Source organism: Rhinolophus sinicus, chromosome 14, assembly GCF_057876585.1.
Source record: "Rhinolophus sinicus isolate RSI-liver-muscle chromosome 14, RSI-T2T, whole genome shotgun sequence".
In the NCBI taxonomy this organism is placed as follows: Eukaryota; Metazoa; Chordata; class Mammalia; order Chiroptera; family Rhinolophidae; genus Rhinolophus; species Rhinolophus sinicus.
The window spans coordinates 141183927-141202658 of NC_142514.1; the positions used below are offsets into that span (position 1 = coordinate 141183927).

The following is an 18732-nucleotide window of genomic DNA, read 5'->3' on the forward strand; positions in this document are numbered from 1 at the left end:
CCCTGCTTTCTTGTTTCCGGCCCCAGCCCATCTCCCTTGGTCTGTGTTACAGTCTTCAAACTGGTCTCCTTGTTTTCATTTCCTGCTCTCTCCCCTTTCAAATTCAGCCTGCTTAAGCTGTTAGTTTAATTTTATCATTTCTTTTGCCCAGAAACCTTCACTGACAACCCCACTGCCTATGGGGCCGGTCTAAGGAATGGCAAATAGGTCTCCCCTCTGTTGCCAGCTTCAGCTGATCAGCCCATGGGAACGAGTGCTGAGGATGCTGAGACTCAGGGCCCCACAGGAATGAGCTGCCGGGAGAGAATCCAGGATTTCTGACTCCGATGCAGGAGTGTAGGCCAGTAACAGGCATGCCAGGCATTCGTCATCTCTTTAGATGGGGTTTTTCTAAACCTAGGGTCCACTATTGATTTCATCAGTACCTGTGAACCCCTGGACATTGTATGTAAAGAAGTTGGGGGTGGGGTGGGTTATGTATGCTCCTGGGCACTTTTCTGGAGAGTCGTCAGCTTTGACCATATTCTGAAAGAAGTATATGGCTCAGAAGGGGTTTCTGCCCACTGCCTTGGCCTCCTGGCCTGGCTCCCGAGGCCCTGGGGAGGCCCTGCGTACCTCAGCAGCTGTCTGCTTCTCTGCTGTGAACTGTCACCCAGATGGAGCTACCTGATGGTCTCTAAATATACCTTCCCTTTGCTTCCCTGCTTCCGAATAAGTATCCGGTTCCTTTTGTCTTGCCTGCCCTGCCCTTCCTCCCTGGTCTCTAAACTGCTCCTGTTCTTCACGCTCACCTCAGCTCTTGCCCTTCACAGACCTCTGACTGGCTGCAGCTTTCCTGATAGTCCTGTCTTCTGGACTGAGGACCAGAGAAATGAGGCCATTCGATCAGAATCAGTTAGGACCCGAACTCATCTCTTAACTCAGAGCCCTGCGCTCTTCACAGCATTCTTGGCCTGATAAATTAGGGAAGGTTTGTAAATTAGGAAGAAGTTTTTGTGCAAAGATATTTGTCGCACAGAAAATTCATCCCCAGGGTTTTTAGCCTCTTTAACATTTTCATCCACAGAAAATTGTTCCTGGGCGGTTGGATTAGAGGATGAGCTCTTTTTTTTTAAATTTTATTGGGGAATATTGGGGAACAGTGTGTTTCTCCAGGGCCCATCAGCTCCAAGTCGTTTTCCTTCAATCTAGTTGTGGCGGGCACAGCTCAACTCCAAGTCCAGTTGCTGTTTTCAATCTTAGTTGCAGGGGCGCAGCCCACCATCCCATGAAGGGAATTGAACCGGCAACCTTGTTGTTAAGAGCTCGCGCTCTAACCAACTGAGCCATCCAGCCGCCCTAGAGCGTGAGCTCTTGATGGCCCGGTTGCCAGTTCAATTCCTGCATGGGATGGTGGGCTGTATCCCCTTACCCTCCCCCCCCGCACCCCCTGCTCCACAACTGGATTGAGAACGGCAGCTTGACTTGGAGCTGATGGGTTCTGGAAGGGCACACTGTTCCCCAATAAAAATTAAAAAAAAAGAAAGAAAGAAAATTGTTCCTGTATAAAAGACGCTTAACAGTGTATGTGGTAAAAGGCCCAGGATTTTTACCAGAAGAAATCCTCCAAACTAGAGGAGAGATGAGGGTTTCCCAGCCTTCTCTCTTGGTATTCTCCTTTCGTATTTTGTGCCCCAGTCATGCCAAGCCTCTTTCAGACCCTCACACACCCCATGCCACCTTCTCCGCTGAGATGCCTTCCCTCTGCCTGGAGCTCTCCTTCTTCTCCTTCGCCCCCTGTTGTCAGTAAACTACTGCTAATCACTCCTCAGAGAGGCTCTGGTCACTAAGACTGGGTGAGCTTCCCTGGTTGTGCACCTGCCACTGCGGCCCCATTCAGAGCACCCGGATGACGTGTAGGTATGTGCTTGCTGGTCTGTCTCCCCCTCAGGCTTTGTGTCTCCTCGGTCTCCCAGGCCTTAGTCACCTGCTTCAACAGGACAGAGCTTTTACTTGGCTTGGTCCAGAGGCTCATTTACTACGGACTGTGGCACGAGGATGGTGCTAGGACTCAACCCAAGCCTCTGGGCTCCCTGCCAGTGCCCTTTCATCCAGAACCCACTGAAGACTAGACAGCCTCCCACTTCCCCCCCATACTCTCCCCCCATCCCACATAAGCACATCCTGCCTTGTTGGTGAATCACTCTTGATTTTTGGTCTCCTGCTTTCCTGGCCTCCTATAGCACTTGTGGTGGGAAACCATACACTACAGGCTTTGATTTCCTACTGTCCTGAGTCCCCCGCTACATACGCACAACTAAATTGTGTCCTTCCCTAGGGAAGACCCCCATGTCTTCTCTTCACCCCATCCCAGAATCTAGCACAGGACCAAGCACATATCATGTGGTTTTGACTTTTTTGACTTCCATGTGGCATGAAGCCAGGTTCAGTCTAGAGGAAGGGTGAGGTGAGAAGGATTCAGGCTGTAGAACCATTATCGACCCAGGTCCCCTTTATTAGCTTTGTGACCTTCAGTGAATCATTTCCCCTCCCTGAACCTCTTACCTCGGCCATGAAAAGAGATTAGTATCAGCTCCTTACAATTGTGTGAAGAGTGAGAGGGAAGTTCCTGCTTCTAGTAGGTGCTCAGTGAGCCTTGGTTCTGTTTACTCCCCTTCTCTCTATCCACCCCCATGTTGTGGGGCTCCTGTTCCCGGGACCCAGAATTCAGGCTTTCAGTGGTATATTCAAAACCCTCTGTTTGTTAATTTATCCAACAACTATTGAGCTCCTACTGTGTGCTAGGCACTGGCATATGCTGTCAAATAGGCTCGTGTGGACTCGCCTAGAAACCTAATTTAGCATCTCTAGCATTCTGTCCATCTTTCCTTGGGTTCAGAGATTTCCAATTCCCAAACAGCCACCGTACAGATAAGCTTTAGGAGTGTGATCCTTTTATAAACTGGGAGCTGCCTAGATAAAAAGTGTAACTGGGCATTCGGTGCTAAGCACAAGGAAATTCTAAGGAAGGAGGAGAGAGCTGTCAACTGGAGGAGTGTAGGAAGCCTGCGCAGAGAGAGTCCTCAAGCGGGGATTGCATCCCATGGCATGAAAGTAGGGTTAGAATAGGCAAAGAGGGAGGGAGGGAGCGTTCTGGACTGAGGGAATTGGAGTGTCAGGGTATTAAGGTAGGGAAGGCACATTCTTTCCTCCTGAGGCTGGGACATAACAGCATGGGGCAGAGTCATCTAAGGGGAGACGGAGAGAGGTGGGGAAGCCTGGGCTTGGGGGGAGAGTGACCAGAGGAGCTGGGATAGCTATTTAGTTCTCAGTGGCCTCTGACTAGTTCCAGGTTCATCCAGCCTCCCTGTTTGTTGACTGTCTCATTTCTTCCACTCTTAGATCCTTGATAAGCCATACACTGAAAATGTTCCTCTGTCTCTTTCTAGGCTCTTGTCCGAAGGTGCAGATGTCAACGCAAGGCACAGACTTGGCTGGACAGCCCTCATGGTGGCCGCCATCAGCCGAAATGACAGGTGAGAGGTCTCTTTCCATACAGGGCCCCCTCAGCCAGCTCTCTGCAGACCTAGTTCCTGACCCTCTCCCACCCTTGCTTGTCCTCCTGCTGCCCTCTTCAGAAGCAGGGAGATGGACGCAGCCTGAGGTCGTGATCTACACCTGGTACAGTGGAGAGTATAGGAGGTGTGAAGAGGGAAGATGCAGCTGTGGGTCCCCAGCTCCATCGTTTTTTGGCTTTGTGACCTTAGGCGAGTCCTTTGCATTACTGAGGCAACAAAATGTTTGAAAGCCTGTCGTAAGTTATTAAGTATACATGTGTGAGTTACCGTCATGTTTTCGTTACCCACCGTGCTCTATGTTGAGACGTCTGTAGTCACTGTCCCCAGCGAGGGCTCCTCTGGGCTTTTTCTTTGGAGGTGTTGATGGAAATTAGGGAAGGTGGGGGACCCTGCTCTTTTCCTAACTGCTCCCCATTCCTGCAGGGGGTAGCTATTGTGTAAAGATCGAAATAGTCTGCATTGTGTAGAGAGTTACCATTAAATCTCACAAACTCCTCACAACATATATATTATTAGTATTCTCATTTTGCAGCTGAGAAAACTGAAGCCCCACGAGGCAAAGTGATTTGTCTGAGGTCACACTGACACGATTTAGGGTCTGGTCTGGCTGGCTGCCTGTAAAGTCTGTGTGTCTTACTGTACCTCTCTGCTGCCTCCCTCTTCCATGTCCCATGGTAGTGCTGGATGCTGTCTTTTCATGCCACTTTCTAGTTGTGATTGTGCCAAAGAACTGATTAAATAAGAGCAAAACAAATGCTTTCAAAGAAAACAGACTGGGCACTTTGGTAGCAGCCTCTGAAATTGATCATTGGAGGTACCAATTTTAGTTTTCCCTTCAAGCAGATCTTTAAGGCTTTTGTCTACCAGTCCTGGCCACCTTTGGAAGGGTCATAAATGTGGTAGAAACCAACAAAACAGGGGTGGTACTGCCTCGGACTGCCTGAGAGACTTAGCTGTCCTTGAGAGGGGTCTCTCTTCTCTGCTCCTCTGTCGGTTCTCAACACTCCATTGCCTTATTTGCCGCTTTAGCTCCTAGCACTTAGCCTGTAAAAGAAAAATTGACATCGGTAGACTTTGCAGTTGAGAGACCTGGAATCTAGTCCTGGTTCTGACCCTTCGTTGCATTTCAGAATTCTGTGGACACCCTGTTTCTCCACTTGAACTCCATTATTTCTACAAACATTTGGTAACTATTTACTCTGAGCCAGGCTCTGTGCTACTCATTGGGGAATCAGAGACTTTGGGAGCTGGTGGCCTAATGTGGGAATGAAGGCAGGTCGAGAGACAGAATGTAGTGTCATCAGTGATGTCAGAACAGCGCAGACAGGATGTTAGTAAAGCAGAGGGTGAGAGAGGACTGAATCTGGCAGCAGAGTAGATTCTCTCTCCATGCTTGTGAGAGTCAAATGAGATAATGTCCTATAGGTTACAAATGGTGAGTTGTTATTCTCTGCTGCCCACATTAGACCCCTCTCTCTACACACGTGTTTATTCTACCCACCACCACTTCCACCCCACCCACCAGTCTGCTTTCCCAGCTTGCAGGTGTCTCCATCTGCAGGAGACTGCCAGCGGTGGAGAAAAGGGGGTGGTGTCCTTATGTGAAGTATGTTCAGTGTTGAGACAGAATTGGAAATAACACTATACTTAATACTTAAGAGTACTGTTAATCAGTGAGAAGATAGCTAGTGGATGTGCTTTGGGGACATTTCTTTCTAAATCTAATGAGTTGTTGGTTTAACTGATTGCCTGTCTCTTTATCCAGGGCCATTTGCAAATCAGTGATGCTCGTTAAGCAAAATGAGATTGTTGGCTTGTGTTTATTTGCTTTGGTTCCTAGACTAATTATTGGTGTTGTAAGCGTCCATTTTGTGCCCTCCTCTTCCTTCCAGTAGCCAGGGAGGACTGATTTTAGTAAAAATAGCATGCTCTCAGGTTAGGTTTATTTACTCATAGTACAAACTTTGGGGGGCACTACTGTTTGCCAGGCACTGTTCTTAACAGACAAAGATCCCTGCCCTGGTAGAGCTTATTTCTATATGGATGGTGGTCCCTGAGTAGAGAGAAGCAGGGACAGACAATCAACAAATATAATGCATAAGCAAACCACATGATATACTAGAAGTTAAGAAGTGCTATGGAAACAAGGGAAAGTAGAATCTGGTAAAAGGGCATCTCAGAAGTACATTGGTCAGGGTGAGTAGGCCTTACTGGGAAGGTGCCCCGGAAGTAGTCTCGAAGGATTATCACACCCACACCAGCACAGTCACCAGTAAGTGTCTCCTTATGAGAAGTGTGCTGATTCTCATCTAATCAGTCACAGGACACTCTGGAATCGTATTGGCCAGACCCGAAATGCTACCGCCTTTGAACTGGATTTGGATAAAGGGAAAGTGGAGGGGTAGCACCCCTTTCAGCAGGTTTCTCTGCTGAGAGCAGAGAACCTTCACCTCCATTAGAATGTCGGCCGCCCACAGGCTCAAGGGAGCGCTCCTGAGGGCAGCGCATTCATTTCACCCCCAACTGCCTTAGTGAGAGCCCCGAACTGTGCTTAGTCTTAGGGGTGCGGGCCACAGTCGTCTCTATCCTCGCCTTCTTGTGAACTTTCATTTGTGTCTGTATCTCTTATTTAATTTTGAATGGAAAATACAGGGCTATAGATCACAATTTTCAAAGTGTATATGAGAACTTAATTTATAATTTATTTCCTCCTTTTATTTCCAAAAAGGGTTTGAGGTGATGTAAATTAAAACACAAATATGACTGTACACAGCAGAGTTAAAACTGGATCAAGATCAGAAGTCCTATTGGTAAAAGGAAAGATAATTATATCAGAATTGAACCAGAGATTTTCTTTTCCGAAAATAGGTTTATTGTTTTTTGGGTTTTTTAAAAATTATTATTATTGGGGAAGGGGAACAGGACTTTATTGGGGAACAGTGTGTACTTCCAGGCCTTTTTTCCGAGTCAAGTTGTTGTCCTTTCAGTCTTAGTTGCAGGGGGCGCAGCCCACCATCCCTTGCAGGACTCGAGGAATCGAACTGGCAACCTTGTGGTTGAGAGCCCACTGGCCCATGTGGGAATCGAACTGGCAGCTTTCGGCGTTAGGAGCACAGAGCTCCAACCACCTGAGCCACCGGGCCAGCCCAGGTTTATTGTTTTTGTAAAAATAATACAGAGAAGAAAGTAGCAGTCAACAGAATTCCCTCTATTTAGAGACTGCTCGTTGTGTGTATACATGAGTATAGTTTTGCATAAATGAGACCATGCTGCACTCACTGTAAATCAGGTAATTAGTGGAATCGAGTATTAATTTAGATGAAGTTTCCTGATGATCAAACAAGGGATACAGAGAGTTTTGATTCTCCAGGAGAGAGGAACCTTGTTCTGACTTCCCTTTGTATTATCATTTCATGCATCCAGCAAACATCTTTTCAAACAATACTGTGTCAGGTGCTGATGTGCTAGGCTACGAGGGGATTCAGATAATAAGCATCACAGCTTTTGCCTTAAGAAGTTTACTTGGACTGCTGACATCAGGACTTGAGTAATGTGATGGCCGCTGTCTTTAGTAACCGTTCTGCCAAAGCCTTACCAACATTCTCCTAGGACAACCCTTTTGCCAGCCCCAGTAACAGTTCGGGTGTAGCACTGACGGGAGGAGCAGTCCCTGGGGGCTAGCCCCCTCTCCACAGTGAGCCCTCCGTCAGCCTCATGCCTCAGGGACTTGCTTAGCCTGAGTCTGGGTGCCTCGTTCTGACCCAGCCCAGCTAAAGGCTAAGCCACGGGGTCCCAGGATGATCACTGACCTAGCAGAGCCTTCACCGGCTCGTGCAAATACACCCAGCCTTCAGCCAAATTCAATTAGTTTTCCTTTAAGAAGGGAAAGAAATCCAATTTTACCAAACATGGACAGACGGTGGAAGGCACTTTGATGTTACAACCTCTCAGTGATGCTTTACTTAGTCACAAGTTCATAAGCAAGAAGGTTTAATTACTTGGGAAAACACAGGATTAAAACTGGATACAATGGCTGAGTATCCGCTCTTGGGTGACTTGATTCGAACCCATGCGCCCAGTTCGTGTGTGGTGCAAACTTTGATGTGTGCTATGACAAGCTGAAAGTCATGACCCCCTCAGGGAAGCTCCTTCAGATGGCGTTTGCAGGATGTGTAGGCGGAGAGGCAGGGCCTGCCAGGCCTGTTTGCTCAACTTTGATGTCCAAGCAGCCACAGGCCCCACTGTTTGCTCGTTTTCACTGAGGGATGGATTGGGAGCCTCCTACCTTGCCCAGTGGACAATGGCCAGCAATGGAGTGTGACGACTATTGACCATTCCAGGAGCCTGGCGGACCAGAACAGGGCTTTGGGAGGTACAGAGCCTGGGGGGGCAAAAGCTTTTTATAGGACAGCCATCGCTCCAGATGTAGCTTTCCTTGAAGCCTAATATGTTAGTTGGGTGCTTATAGTGAAGGTAGAAATAGTCTCATGAGTTTTAACAGGTACCAGTTACTGATTGACCCTCTGTCCAGTAGCACTAAGGTATTTGCAAATTGAAGTTGAAAAGTCTTTTCTGTTTCATTCATTAGTGTGTATGTGCAGGGGATAGTGGTTTAGAAAAAAAAATGATATGATTTATATCCTTATAATTTCTAATTCCTCTGAAGAGAAGCTGTTAAGATATACTTGATATCGAAAAGATATAAAGAACTCTTTTTTTTAAATTGGGGAATATTGGGGAACAGTGTGTTTTTCCAGGGCCCATCAGCTCCGAGTCAAGTCACTGTCCTTCAATCTAGTTCTGGAGGGTGCAGCTCAGCTCTAAGTCCAGTCGTTGTTTTCAATCTTAGTTGCAGGGGGCACAGCCCACCATCCCATGTGGGAATTGAACTAGCAACCTTGTTGAGAGCTCACGCTCTAACCAACTGAGCCATCCGGCCGCCCCTCCGGAAGCTCAGCGGCAGCTCATTGTCTTCAATCTAGTTGTGGAGGGCGCAGCTCACTGGCGCATGTGGGAATCAAATCGGCAACATTGTTGTTCAGAGCTCATGCTCTAACCAACTGAGCCATCCAGCTGCCCTAAAGAACTCTTAAAAACCAAAAAGAAAGACAACCCAATTTTTAAAAAAATGGGCAAAAAGATTTGATCAGAAACTTCACCAAAGAAGAGATAGATGGCAGATAAGCACATGAAAAGATACTCAGCATTAGTCATTTAGGGAAATGCAAACTAAAATCATAATACTATACCACTGCACATTTACTACAATGGCTAAAATTTAGAAAAAATGACCATACCAAGTGCTGACAAAGTAGCAGAACAATTATCATCATTGCGGATAGGAGTGCATAATGGTATAGTCACTTTGGAAAACACTTTGGCAATTTCTTATAAAGGTAAAACATATTTACAATACAACCCAGTAATACTAACTCCTAGGTATTTGTCCACAAGAAATAAGAACATCTGCAAAAAGACTCGGATGCAAATATTTATAGTAGCTTTATTCATAATTGCCCCAAACTAGAAACTACCCAAATGTCCATCAGCTGGTGAATGGACAAATTATGGTACATCCATACAGTGGACTACTACTCAGGACTAAAAAAGAACAAACTACTCATACTGCAACACATGACGCATCTTAAAAGACTTATGCTAAGTTAAAGACACAAAAATCTATGTACTGTTCAATTCCCTTTATATGACAGCCTGGAAAAGGCAATCGGATAGGGACAGAAATAGATAGGTTAGTGGCTGTGAGGGTTTAGGAGTGGGAGGAAGGGCCCAAAGGAACTTTTGGGGTAGTAGAGATATTCCAAATCTTGATTATGGTGGTGGCTATCCAATCAAAACTTACCAAATTGTACATCTTACAAGGATGATGTTTACTATGCATAATTGATACTTCAATGAACTGACTTTAAAAAATCATCCCTCTCTAATTTTCATTATTAATTGTCCAGTGGCATACCGAGAATTCGTGTTTATAGTGTCAAAATTAATTCATATTGCTTTCTTATTGTTGATGGTAGCTCACATTAGAGTACTGCATACCGGGGTTGCCAAAAAAATGTATACACGTGACTTGTATTCATCTTTTGTTATCGGTATATATTGAGCATTACCATTTTAATACAGTTTTTTCCTTTCTTAAAATGTGTATATATTTTTTTGGCACCCTCTGTATTCTGGCTGTTAATAGAAAATAAAGATTTGCAAAGTCACAGGATTCTTGATGTGATAAAGTATAATTGCTGATGAATAGTGATAAGTTCACTTTACAAGTGGTATACGGTAGGCTTATATAACTTCGCAAAATAACATGATTCTTTATGGCAAGGAGAACGTGCAGGGTACGGGCCTGGGAGCTTGTCTCCCATCCTGCATCATTCTTGGGCTCCTGGTCCCTGGACTCGTGCAGGGAGGCCACCTAAATGGTGTGTCCAGTGTGGTGGTGCTTCCAGAACCAAACATCCTAAAAGAATGGGGTGGGTGGGGGGTGGTTCAGACTTGAGTCCATTTGGGCTTGCTGGTTCCTTTGAAAGCCCTTGCCTCAGAGGTGAGACAGTGAGCTCCAGCAGAACTGTTTGAAATTCCCCACAAGAGTCTCCCTCCCTCCTGCCTTTTCTCCCGGAGTGCATTTCATCAGCATCGGAAGGACCGCTTCCCGGCACTGCCTTCCCTGCTTGGCCAGAGTCCCTGAGGAGCTGAGCTAATGAGTAGATAACACGCATTTGCCAAGGCCTTCCTGGATGTGGTACCTGGGCTTTGTTAATTTTAAAATGCCGCCATTCTTGGCTGAAGACCATTTAATTCCCTCTCACAGCAGTCATTTATTTTTAGCATTTGCTTATTTTCTGTCCACCTTACTAAGGGGAGGGGGGGAATTAAACCCTACCTTTAAGAAACCAGCAGCTCAAGCCAGATTGCTGTCCTGCAGGAGAGGTTTTACAGGCCTTTCTTTGTGGGGCCGACAGCTCCACAGGTGTTCTTAGAGCAAAGAGCTAGTGCTCCTCTTGCAGCTGGACCAGGGGCAGCCTCCCTGCGAGGTTCTCCTTCCTTTCTGGCTGGCCAGAGACAGAGCAGGTAGAGAACCCCTGCACCTGTGCTTCAGTGCAGGTCCTTGGGGGGCCTGATCACGTGGAGGTCTCTTCTGCCTTAGAGGCCTACAGCCTCTCCCCAGGGTCCCCAGCTTATTCTTGGCCTGGCTGCTTGCAGAGTGGTGCTTCCTTCAGCCTGAGGAGGCTGGGCTTTGTGCTACCTGATCTCCTGAAGGTAGTGATGATGATGGCTGTGGTTGATTGGGTGCCTTCTGTGTGCCAGGCCCATGGTGAGCACAGATAGGGGTAATGAAGCTCAGAGATGCCCCAGGCTGTCCTGAAAGTGAAAAGGGGAGCCAGGATTTGAAGCCAGGTCTCTGAACCCCAAGGCCTTATTCTTTTCACTGGACCACACTGCCTGTGGCGGGACGGGGCAAAGAGCAAGGCCATGGGATGGTCCACGGGGTGCCAGGACCAGGAGTCAAGTCAGCTCAGGCAGGGTTTCTTGATGAACAACTATGTGCTAAAAACAAACAACTCTTCTTGTCTCAAAAAGCTAGCAGTCAGAAAAGGGATAAAACGAGTCTCACTTTAACTAAAGATGAGGCAGAACGTGGTCAGTGTCCCAGAAAAGACCACCTAGGATGCTGGGGGTAGATCTGAAAGGAGGCCGTTCACATGAGGTCGGCCTTGAAAGATGGGCAGGCTTTTGATGGGTAAAGGTGGAGAGAAGGACAGCATTTCTGGAAAAAGGACCATTGTGAGCATAGGTTCACAAAGGTGAGAAAGTAGAAACGTGCCAGAGCTAATAGGAAGAACTGGTGGTGTCTGGAGCCAGAGAATGTGAAGGAAAGACCTTATCCAACCCTGAGTGGTCCTCGCAGGCTGTGGCACTCTAGCATGTGGTACAGCTGTGAGTTGTAGAGCCCATTTGGGTTCAAATCCAAGCTCTTCCTTTTGCTACCTGTTTCCCCGAAAATAAGACCGGGTCTTATATTAGTTTTTGCTCCAAAAGACACATTCGGGCTTATGTTCAGGGGATGCCATCCTGAAAAATCATTCTAGGGCTGATTTTTCCGGTCAGGTCTTATTTTCAGGGAAACATGGTAGTTATGTTCCTTGGCAGATTCTCTCACTTCTGTGTTATTATTTACTCAGCCATACAATGGGGATAATAAGCACATCTACCTCCAAAGGCTGTTTTAAGGTTTAAATGTGTAAATATACATATATATAAAGTGTTTAGAACAATGCTGGCTGTATAGTAGCAGGCTTGCCATTTTCATTAGTAGTAGTGTAGTGGTGGTGGTAATAATTATTATTATTACTGCAGGAGGGCTTTGGAGATTCTTTTTATCTGAGAAGCTGGGCCTAGAACATGGGACCCCAGAGTAGGGCACTTTGATGGGCGCTGGCTCTTGTCCCAGGTGGCCACCTGCCCAATGCAGTGCCCAGTATTTCCCAGCAAAGAAGGGTGGGTGAGGGTGCTGGCTAGGTGCCCGGAATGCCAGCACCAGGCCCCCAGCAAAGTGTGCCGAGCTTGACGTTTCTCCCACTGCTGCTGCTGTGGCTGATTATCTCTGAGTAACAAAGAGTCATTTCTAATCCCATTTGGAATCGTTGCTCAAGATAATCCTGTTTTGTAGTAATGATATTCCAATTCCAACATGCACCCGATTCTAGCTTGGCAGACGCATGCCTTGACCTCAGGCAACCCAAAACACTGCTCCCTGGAAAGCAGTGCCAGCTCATTTGCCTAACATGACAGTCTCAGCATGCCCCCCCTTCTCCAGTGCTATATCCTGTCCTGGGGTTCTGTGTTTAGTGCTGTCTTCATGGAGAGTGTCAGTTGGGACCAGGAGAGCATGCAGGGCTCGCCCAGTTCCGCGGCTTGGGGAAAGGCTGTTCTATTTCTAGGAACTGGGAGATGGTCCACTCCTGCACCTCTTCGTTAGAGAAGACTCAGAGCCACGGGGCTCTGTCCTATTCGGTGGTTATATCACTGATTCCATCGAGACCGTGGATAAATGCCAATAAAATTTGCAGATTAAATGAAGCCTAAAGAGGTAGCTAATATGTTGAGTGAAAGAATGAGGGACATGAAAAAAGAACTCAATGGGCTAGAGCAATAGTTAAATCTGTGGTGATAACAATTAACAGGGATATGCTTTTCAATTAAACCCAAAAGCCAACTGTAAAATTCAGAGTAACGGACACCCAACTTAGCAATCCTAGCAAGTAAAAGCCCGGAGCTGAGGGAAAAGTCGGCGTGTGCATCAGCAGTGCAGTGTTAAGGCCTCAGAAGTGGACTCATTCCAGTATTTACCGGCCTGTACTGGACCCTGTGTGCAAGGAAACAGGTGGTCAGACCTGGTGCCTGCTTTGGGGAGCACAGTCTAGTTGTGTGGGATATAGTGGTGAGGAGCAAGGGCCCTGGAAGGAGACTGCCTGAGTTTAAAACCCAGCTCTTCCTCTTACTAGCTCTGTTTCCTCATCTGCACAATGGGGATAATAGTGGTCGCAAAGATTAAAATGCACATGAAACTGCTTAGTGCAATCCCTAGCACATCGTAAGTACACAGTAAGTATCTGCTGCTGTTATTAATATTTTTGGTTTTCTTATTGTTGTTATTTTTGTCCAAAGTCTGAGAGATAAACCATCCCCATCATACTGTTAGGGATCATTTGCGTAGAGAGAGCCTAGTCTGGGCCTATAGTGTGGTAAGAATTCCCAACAACCAGGCCTTAGCCATACTGGCCCATAGGTGTGGCAACAGTGTATTAGGAACCACAAAGTGAAAGCCATGGAAGGGTAATTAGAACAAGGCTGAGGGTGTGAAATTGAGGTTGTCTGGGAAACCCTGTGATGGGTGATCTTGATTCCGTGGGACTCTGCTTAATGTGTCGTGCTTTCCTTGAGTCTTGCCCCAAATTATCTCAACTTGGCTGGGCTCACCACTGGTTTTGGATCCTTCTCTATCTGAATTGGACTTACTCTTATTGCGGCTAGCTGCTGTGACCTCCTTTACTTTAACTACCATCTGAAAATGCCCCTGTCCCTGGTACGTAATAGGGGCTCAGTATCTGTGAGCAGCACGACACACTAATGGGTGATTGACTAGACGAGAACCACTGTGGTTTAGGGGAGTGAGCACCGGGTTTGGCCCCGGACAGATGTCAGTTTAAATCTTGGTCCTGTTCTTATTTAATGTGTACACACGGGCAACTCATGTTATCTTACTGAGCCTCGGTTTATTCATTTATAAAATGAGACTAGTACCTCGTTGCAAGTGGTTATATGGATCTGAAATAGTGAATATAAAGTGCTTAACACACTGTGGTTGCTTTATTATGATTACTGATCTTTACCTTTTGAGGGAAATAAAAGATTATTACCCTCATTTGAGGAAATTGGGGCACATTCTCTGCACAAGTACCTTGCTTCCCACCTAATCTTTAATTTGTTGCCTAAAGAAGCTGGCTTTAAAAGACAACTGCTCTCCCCGCCCTCTCCACCTTCAGCCCATGCCCCTTCCCACCCCAAATGTTAGGTGTAAACATGCTGTGGCCGTTGGTCCAGCCACCCTGCTTTCCTGACCAGCCCAAAGACTAGCCAGTGGGCTGAATGAAACAGCGCATTGGACTTTCCAGCAAACCTCCTGAGCTGTGACCTCCTTGCTTTCTCCCCTCATCTAGGTGTGCACTGGGCTGAGAATAGGTCAACTCTCTGTCTTCTCCTTGGGACCCGTGACACTCATCACAGTGACCCTGTGCTTTGGATGTGGGGGGAGGAGGAGTTGGCAGAGCTTCTCTTGAAGCTCACCATTGTGCGGTGGCGACCGGGCACTAAGATCATTGCCCTTCTTGCTTCACCAACTCCAGCTGCTGTTTGACACACGCCTGGCCCAGCATAGGCTTCAGCTCACGCCACAGGACTCCTCGCTCTTTCCTAAACAATGTCATGACCCCCAGCCCCTCCCGCCACTGAGAGCAAAAAGCTTTAACATCAATCCATGTAACTGTCCTCCCAGGCATTGTGACTTCCCACTGCCCTGAAAGCAGGAGCTCATTAAGGTCAGTGCGAGCCAACCTTCCTACATGTGCTGCCACCTCGAATCTAATTATAACCTGATCACCAAATTATTAATAAAATGTGTCTCATGGGAGCTGTGGCTCCACAGGGAGTCCCAGGAGTCCACCGTCCTGTTCATTTCCTCAGCTTTGTCTGAGAGCTGCCTGGAGCCCAGGAAGGGGCTGCTGCTCAGGAGAGGAAGATGGTTTTCCACAGCTAAACCGCCTGTGGCCTAGTTTGGACCCGCGGGTGCAAGAGGGCTGGGCAGAGCGCCACAGTTGCCTTCCACCTTTCTCCCCTGCTTCCTACCAAATATGTTAATCATTTCATTCATCCCTCCTTCCTTCATTTATTCATGCACTCACTCAGAACACATCTGTTGACCACTGTGGTGATCCAAGCACTGAGGAAGGAGCTGGGAAAGAAGGTTGAGACATGGCCCTTGCCTCATAGTCTAGTGGGAAAGGCAAATAAAAGTAGGCAATGACAGTACTCAATGATGAGGGTCACCTGCCACGGGGGTGAGTACTGGGCTCTCTGCAGACAAGAAGAAGGGCATGCATCTGGGCTAGAAGCCAGAGAAAGCTCCGTGGAGCTGGTGACCGGGTCACTGGAGAGCCCTCAAGGTGAATGAACGCCAGCCAGCTGAAGCAGGCGGACACTCCCGGCATTGTTTTCACAGGGCTCTTCCTTTTCCAGTCCCAAATATCACCAGGTCAGCATAGGAATTAGAAGTTCTGTAATTGAGAGACTCCCTGAAGGAATAAACTTTTGGAACAAATGGGCAAGTTCAATTAATGACTGACAGACGGGGAAAGGGAATGAACTTTTTTAAAAAATCATCTATCCGTGTTGCTGCACCTCTGTCCAGCCTGTTGCTTCTAACTGCTGCATCGTGTTTCACAGCGTGTGCCTACCACGTTTCACTTACCCCTTCCCCCAGTGCTGGACACTCGGTTGTCTACAATCCCCGCTGCCCCAAAATGCTGTGAAGAACGTCTCTCGTGCTGCCCTTTATGGACATGCATAAGAATTTTCCTGGGACATCTGCACGCAGGAGCAGAAGTGCGGGGTTACAGGGTAGGGTGTTAGAATTTGACAGAGTGTTACTACCAGATTGGCTTCCAGAGTAGCTGCACCAGTCTCCCCTCGGCAGTGCAGAAGAGTCCAAGAACCCCACGTCCTCACCAACACTTGGCATTTTCCAGCTTTCTAACTTTCATTAATATGTTGAATTTAAGTGATACCTTGTTTTAATTGGCATTTCTCCAATAACAAATGAGCTTGAGCTCTCTTCACTTACTTAATAATAATAATAATCTCTTTTGTTTGTTTCCTGTTTCTTGTTCTGGGAATTGACTCTTCATATTCTTGCCTCATACTTCTGTTGGGCTTCCTGATCCTAGCACCGCTGTTAAAAACTGAGTTCAGGCAAAGTGCTCCTACAGACAGTTAGGTACCCGGGAGTCAACATAGGGAAATAAGGGGCAGTACAGCGGAGTGATGAGGGCAAGGACTTTGTAGCCAGGCTGCCCGGGTTCCAGTCCCACCTCTACTCCTTACAGCTGAATGACCTTGGATAAGTTATTTAACCGTTCAGTACCTACCATCTGTAACCTACCTCATAGGGTTGTTGTGAAGGTTAAGTGCATTTGTGTGTGTGTGTGTGTGTGTGTGTGTGTGTGTGTGTGTGTGTAGTGTAGTGTTTAAAATTAGTGCTTGGCATGTAAGAAGATATGTTAGCTTCCAATATTAGACTGTCTTCCTCCTACGTAGCTACTCTGTACCCTCGAGAAAATAGATACGTGTATTTAGCAGGCAGTAGAAACAAGGCAGAGAGAAAACAGCTCTCAGCCCAGAGTCAGAGCTCACCATTCCTCCTCACGTGTGTAACTCTTGCCGAGGTCTTGGGTTCTGGACCTGTGTTCTCCTTTCTGCCTCAGGCCGACCTTCAAGACCTGACCATTTCTGCTGAGCCCGATTCCCAGGCCTGCCGGGCCCCCCACCCCCTTCCATCCTATTGCTGCTCCTCTTCCAGCCTGTCAGGTTGATGCCGTTCCTCACAAGCTTCACCTTCAATATGTGCAAGGCCCAGTCTTTTCGGTGAGTCATTTCACTTGGGGAGAAAGTAGAACAGATTCTGATGAGCACACAGAGCCACTGCTACTAGAGCCAAGTCACTAAAGGACAAACCTCCATTCTCTTGGGTTATAGACGTTTTCTGACTCCCCTAGTGAGTGAGGGAAATAGGGCGTCTGGAGAGGATCTCCAGCCTTTGAGGTTAGTGCTGGTGTTGGTAGACGTATCTTTCCACAGACCACCAGAGGCCAAACCCAGAGCTGGCTGGGAGAAGGGCTGATATTCTTAGGCCTCGGCTTAAGTGAGTACCTGTGGAGTAGGCAGTGTAGTTCCTTTCAGTGAAGATGTTTCCATGGTGTCCTCTGCCCTCTTTAATCCAGCTGCTAAGGCCATGAAGGCCTGCCCCATACACCAGAGCCCATTTGGCAGCAGCTACTTAACTTTAAGGCAGGAATGGCTAAACCTACGAAAGGCAGCCAGTACGCCAGCGGCAGAACAGAGGGGACTCTGCAGTTGTCCGTGAGCGGATCGCCTCAAAGAGCAGTGCCTGCCTCCCTTTGTAAAGTTAGATTCTGCTTTTACAGCTGACCCTGCACCCCACTTGTCAGCCAGGTGAGCCACTCCGCATGGAAGTTACCTTCTCCCAAATGCAGTTCAGAATTTGGGGATTTGTTTCTGCTTCAGTAAAAAACATCAAAGAGGCAGAAATCATTTCATCTTCTCACTGATACTCCTGGTTCCTGCTGCTTTTGCCTTGCTTTGCCCTCCTGTACCAGTGGATTTCCTGGTTTCTGGCTGCTTCCTTGGTTTGTAGTTACAGCTCTACCTCAGCCTCTAGTCCTTGCCATCTGACCTGGCTTCTGACTCTGCCTCACATCTCTGCTGCCTCGTTTCTGGCCCTTGGTTCTATTTTGACTATGAACTTCCTGGTACTCCCTGGGCCTCGCCTACTGCTAGGCCTGTTCTTACCGGCCTTGCCTTAGCTTTCTCTCACCTGACTATTCTCTTACCCTGTTTGTGCCCTGCTGTCTCACACAGGTCCATGAAGTTCTTTTGGTCTTCAAGGCTAGCTTTGGTCACCAGAGCTAACCATAGTCATGCAGCCCTCGCCTGACTGGGCTGGCTTCTTCAAGAAGGGCCTGATCCCTGTGGAGCTCTGGGTTAGCTGCTGTATAAGTGTGTGATGGCTATTAGATGTAAAGCCTACTAGCCATCTGGCTAGGTGTTTGGTGCCACTCTTGGCCACTGAACAGCCACGGTTTCTTTAGTCCTAGTTATACCGCACAGTGGGGCTGCTGCCTTTTGAGATTTATTAAAAGTGAAAGGAAGTCTTCTCTGAGGTTGCAGAATGAGTCACGAGCAGCCTGCAGCCAGCAAGAGCTGCCGTGAGCTGCTGTGAGCAGCCAGCCGACGATCGGTGACTGACGGCCTCAGCTGGGGGGAGCGCAAGGCTCCTAATACCACCAGCATGGGCCAGGGAGCTGTGTCCTACACAACTAGACTGAGAAACAACGGCTTGAACCGGAGTTGGGGTGAGGGGGGCGGAAGAAGGGGGGAAAAAAAGGACTGAGTCACGAGTTTGAATGCTTACCCTCTTTGGCCTCCAAGTTTGTGAAGTGAATGCCCACTCCCTCTGATTGGGTTAGCAGCCCCAGGGCCCAGCCTCGTCACTCTTCTCTCCCTATCCTGCCAGACCACTGTCTGCCCTCCAGGGCCAAGGGCATCATACTCGGTTGCTTGGACACGTCTTACAGTCTGCAAATTGGACAGATGGAATCAATACTCATGAACCTGGAGAGGTCCAGGTAGCACAGTTAGTGACACTAGCTGCCTGGAGGGACAGCCTGCCATGGGAGGTGGTGTGATTGAATGGTGATTGGACACAGCAGCTGAGCATTAACCAAATTATGTCCCTTTGAGTTTAGATCGACAACGCTTCTCACTTGGATTTTAAAGCAACCAGCTTGTACAGAAGCTAGAA

At 47.6% G+C, this 18732-nt stretch overlaps 1 protein-coding gene across 2 annotated transcripts in view; it reads left to right on the forward strand.

Annotated features, from left to right (window-relative positions):
* Positions 1–18732, forward strand: part of CLPB (ClpB family mitochondrial disaggregase) — a 136379-nt gene that overhangs the window by 25813 nt on the left and 91834 nt on the right. For both annotated transcript variants that reach the window (XM_019744405.3, XM_074335827.2), the window contains one exon: positions 3429–3515. In XM_019744405.3, coding sequence (XP_019599964.1) covers positions 3429–3515 — 87 coding nt within the window. The remainder of the gene's footprint in view (positions 1–3428; positions 3516–18732) is intronic.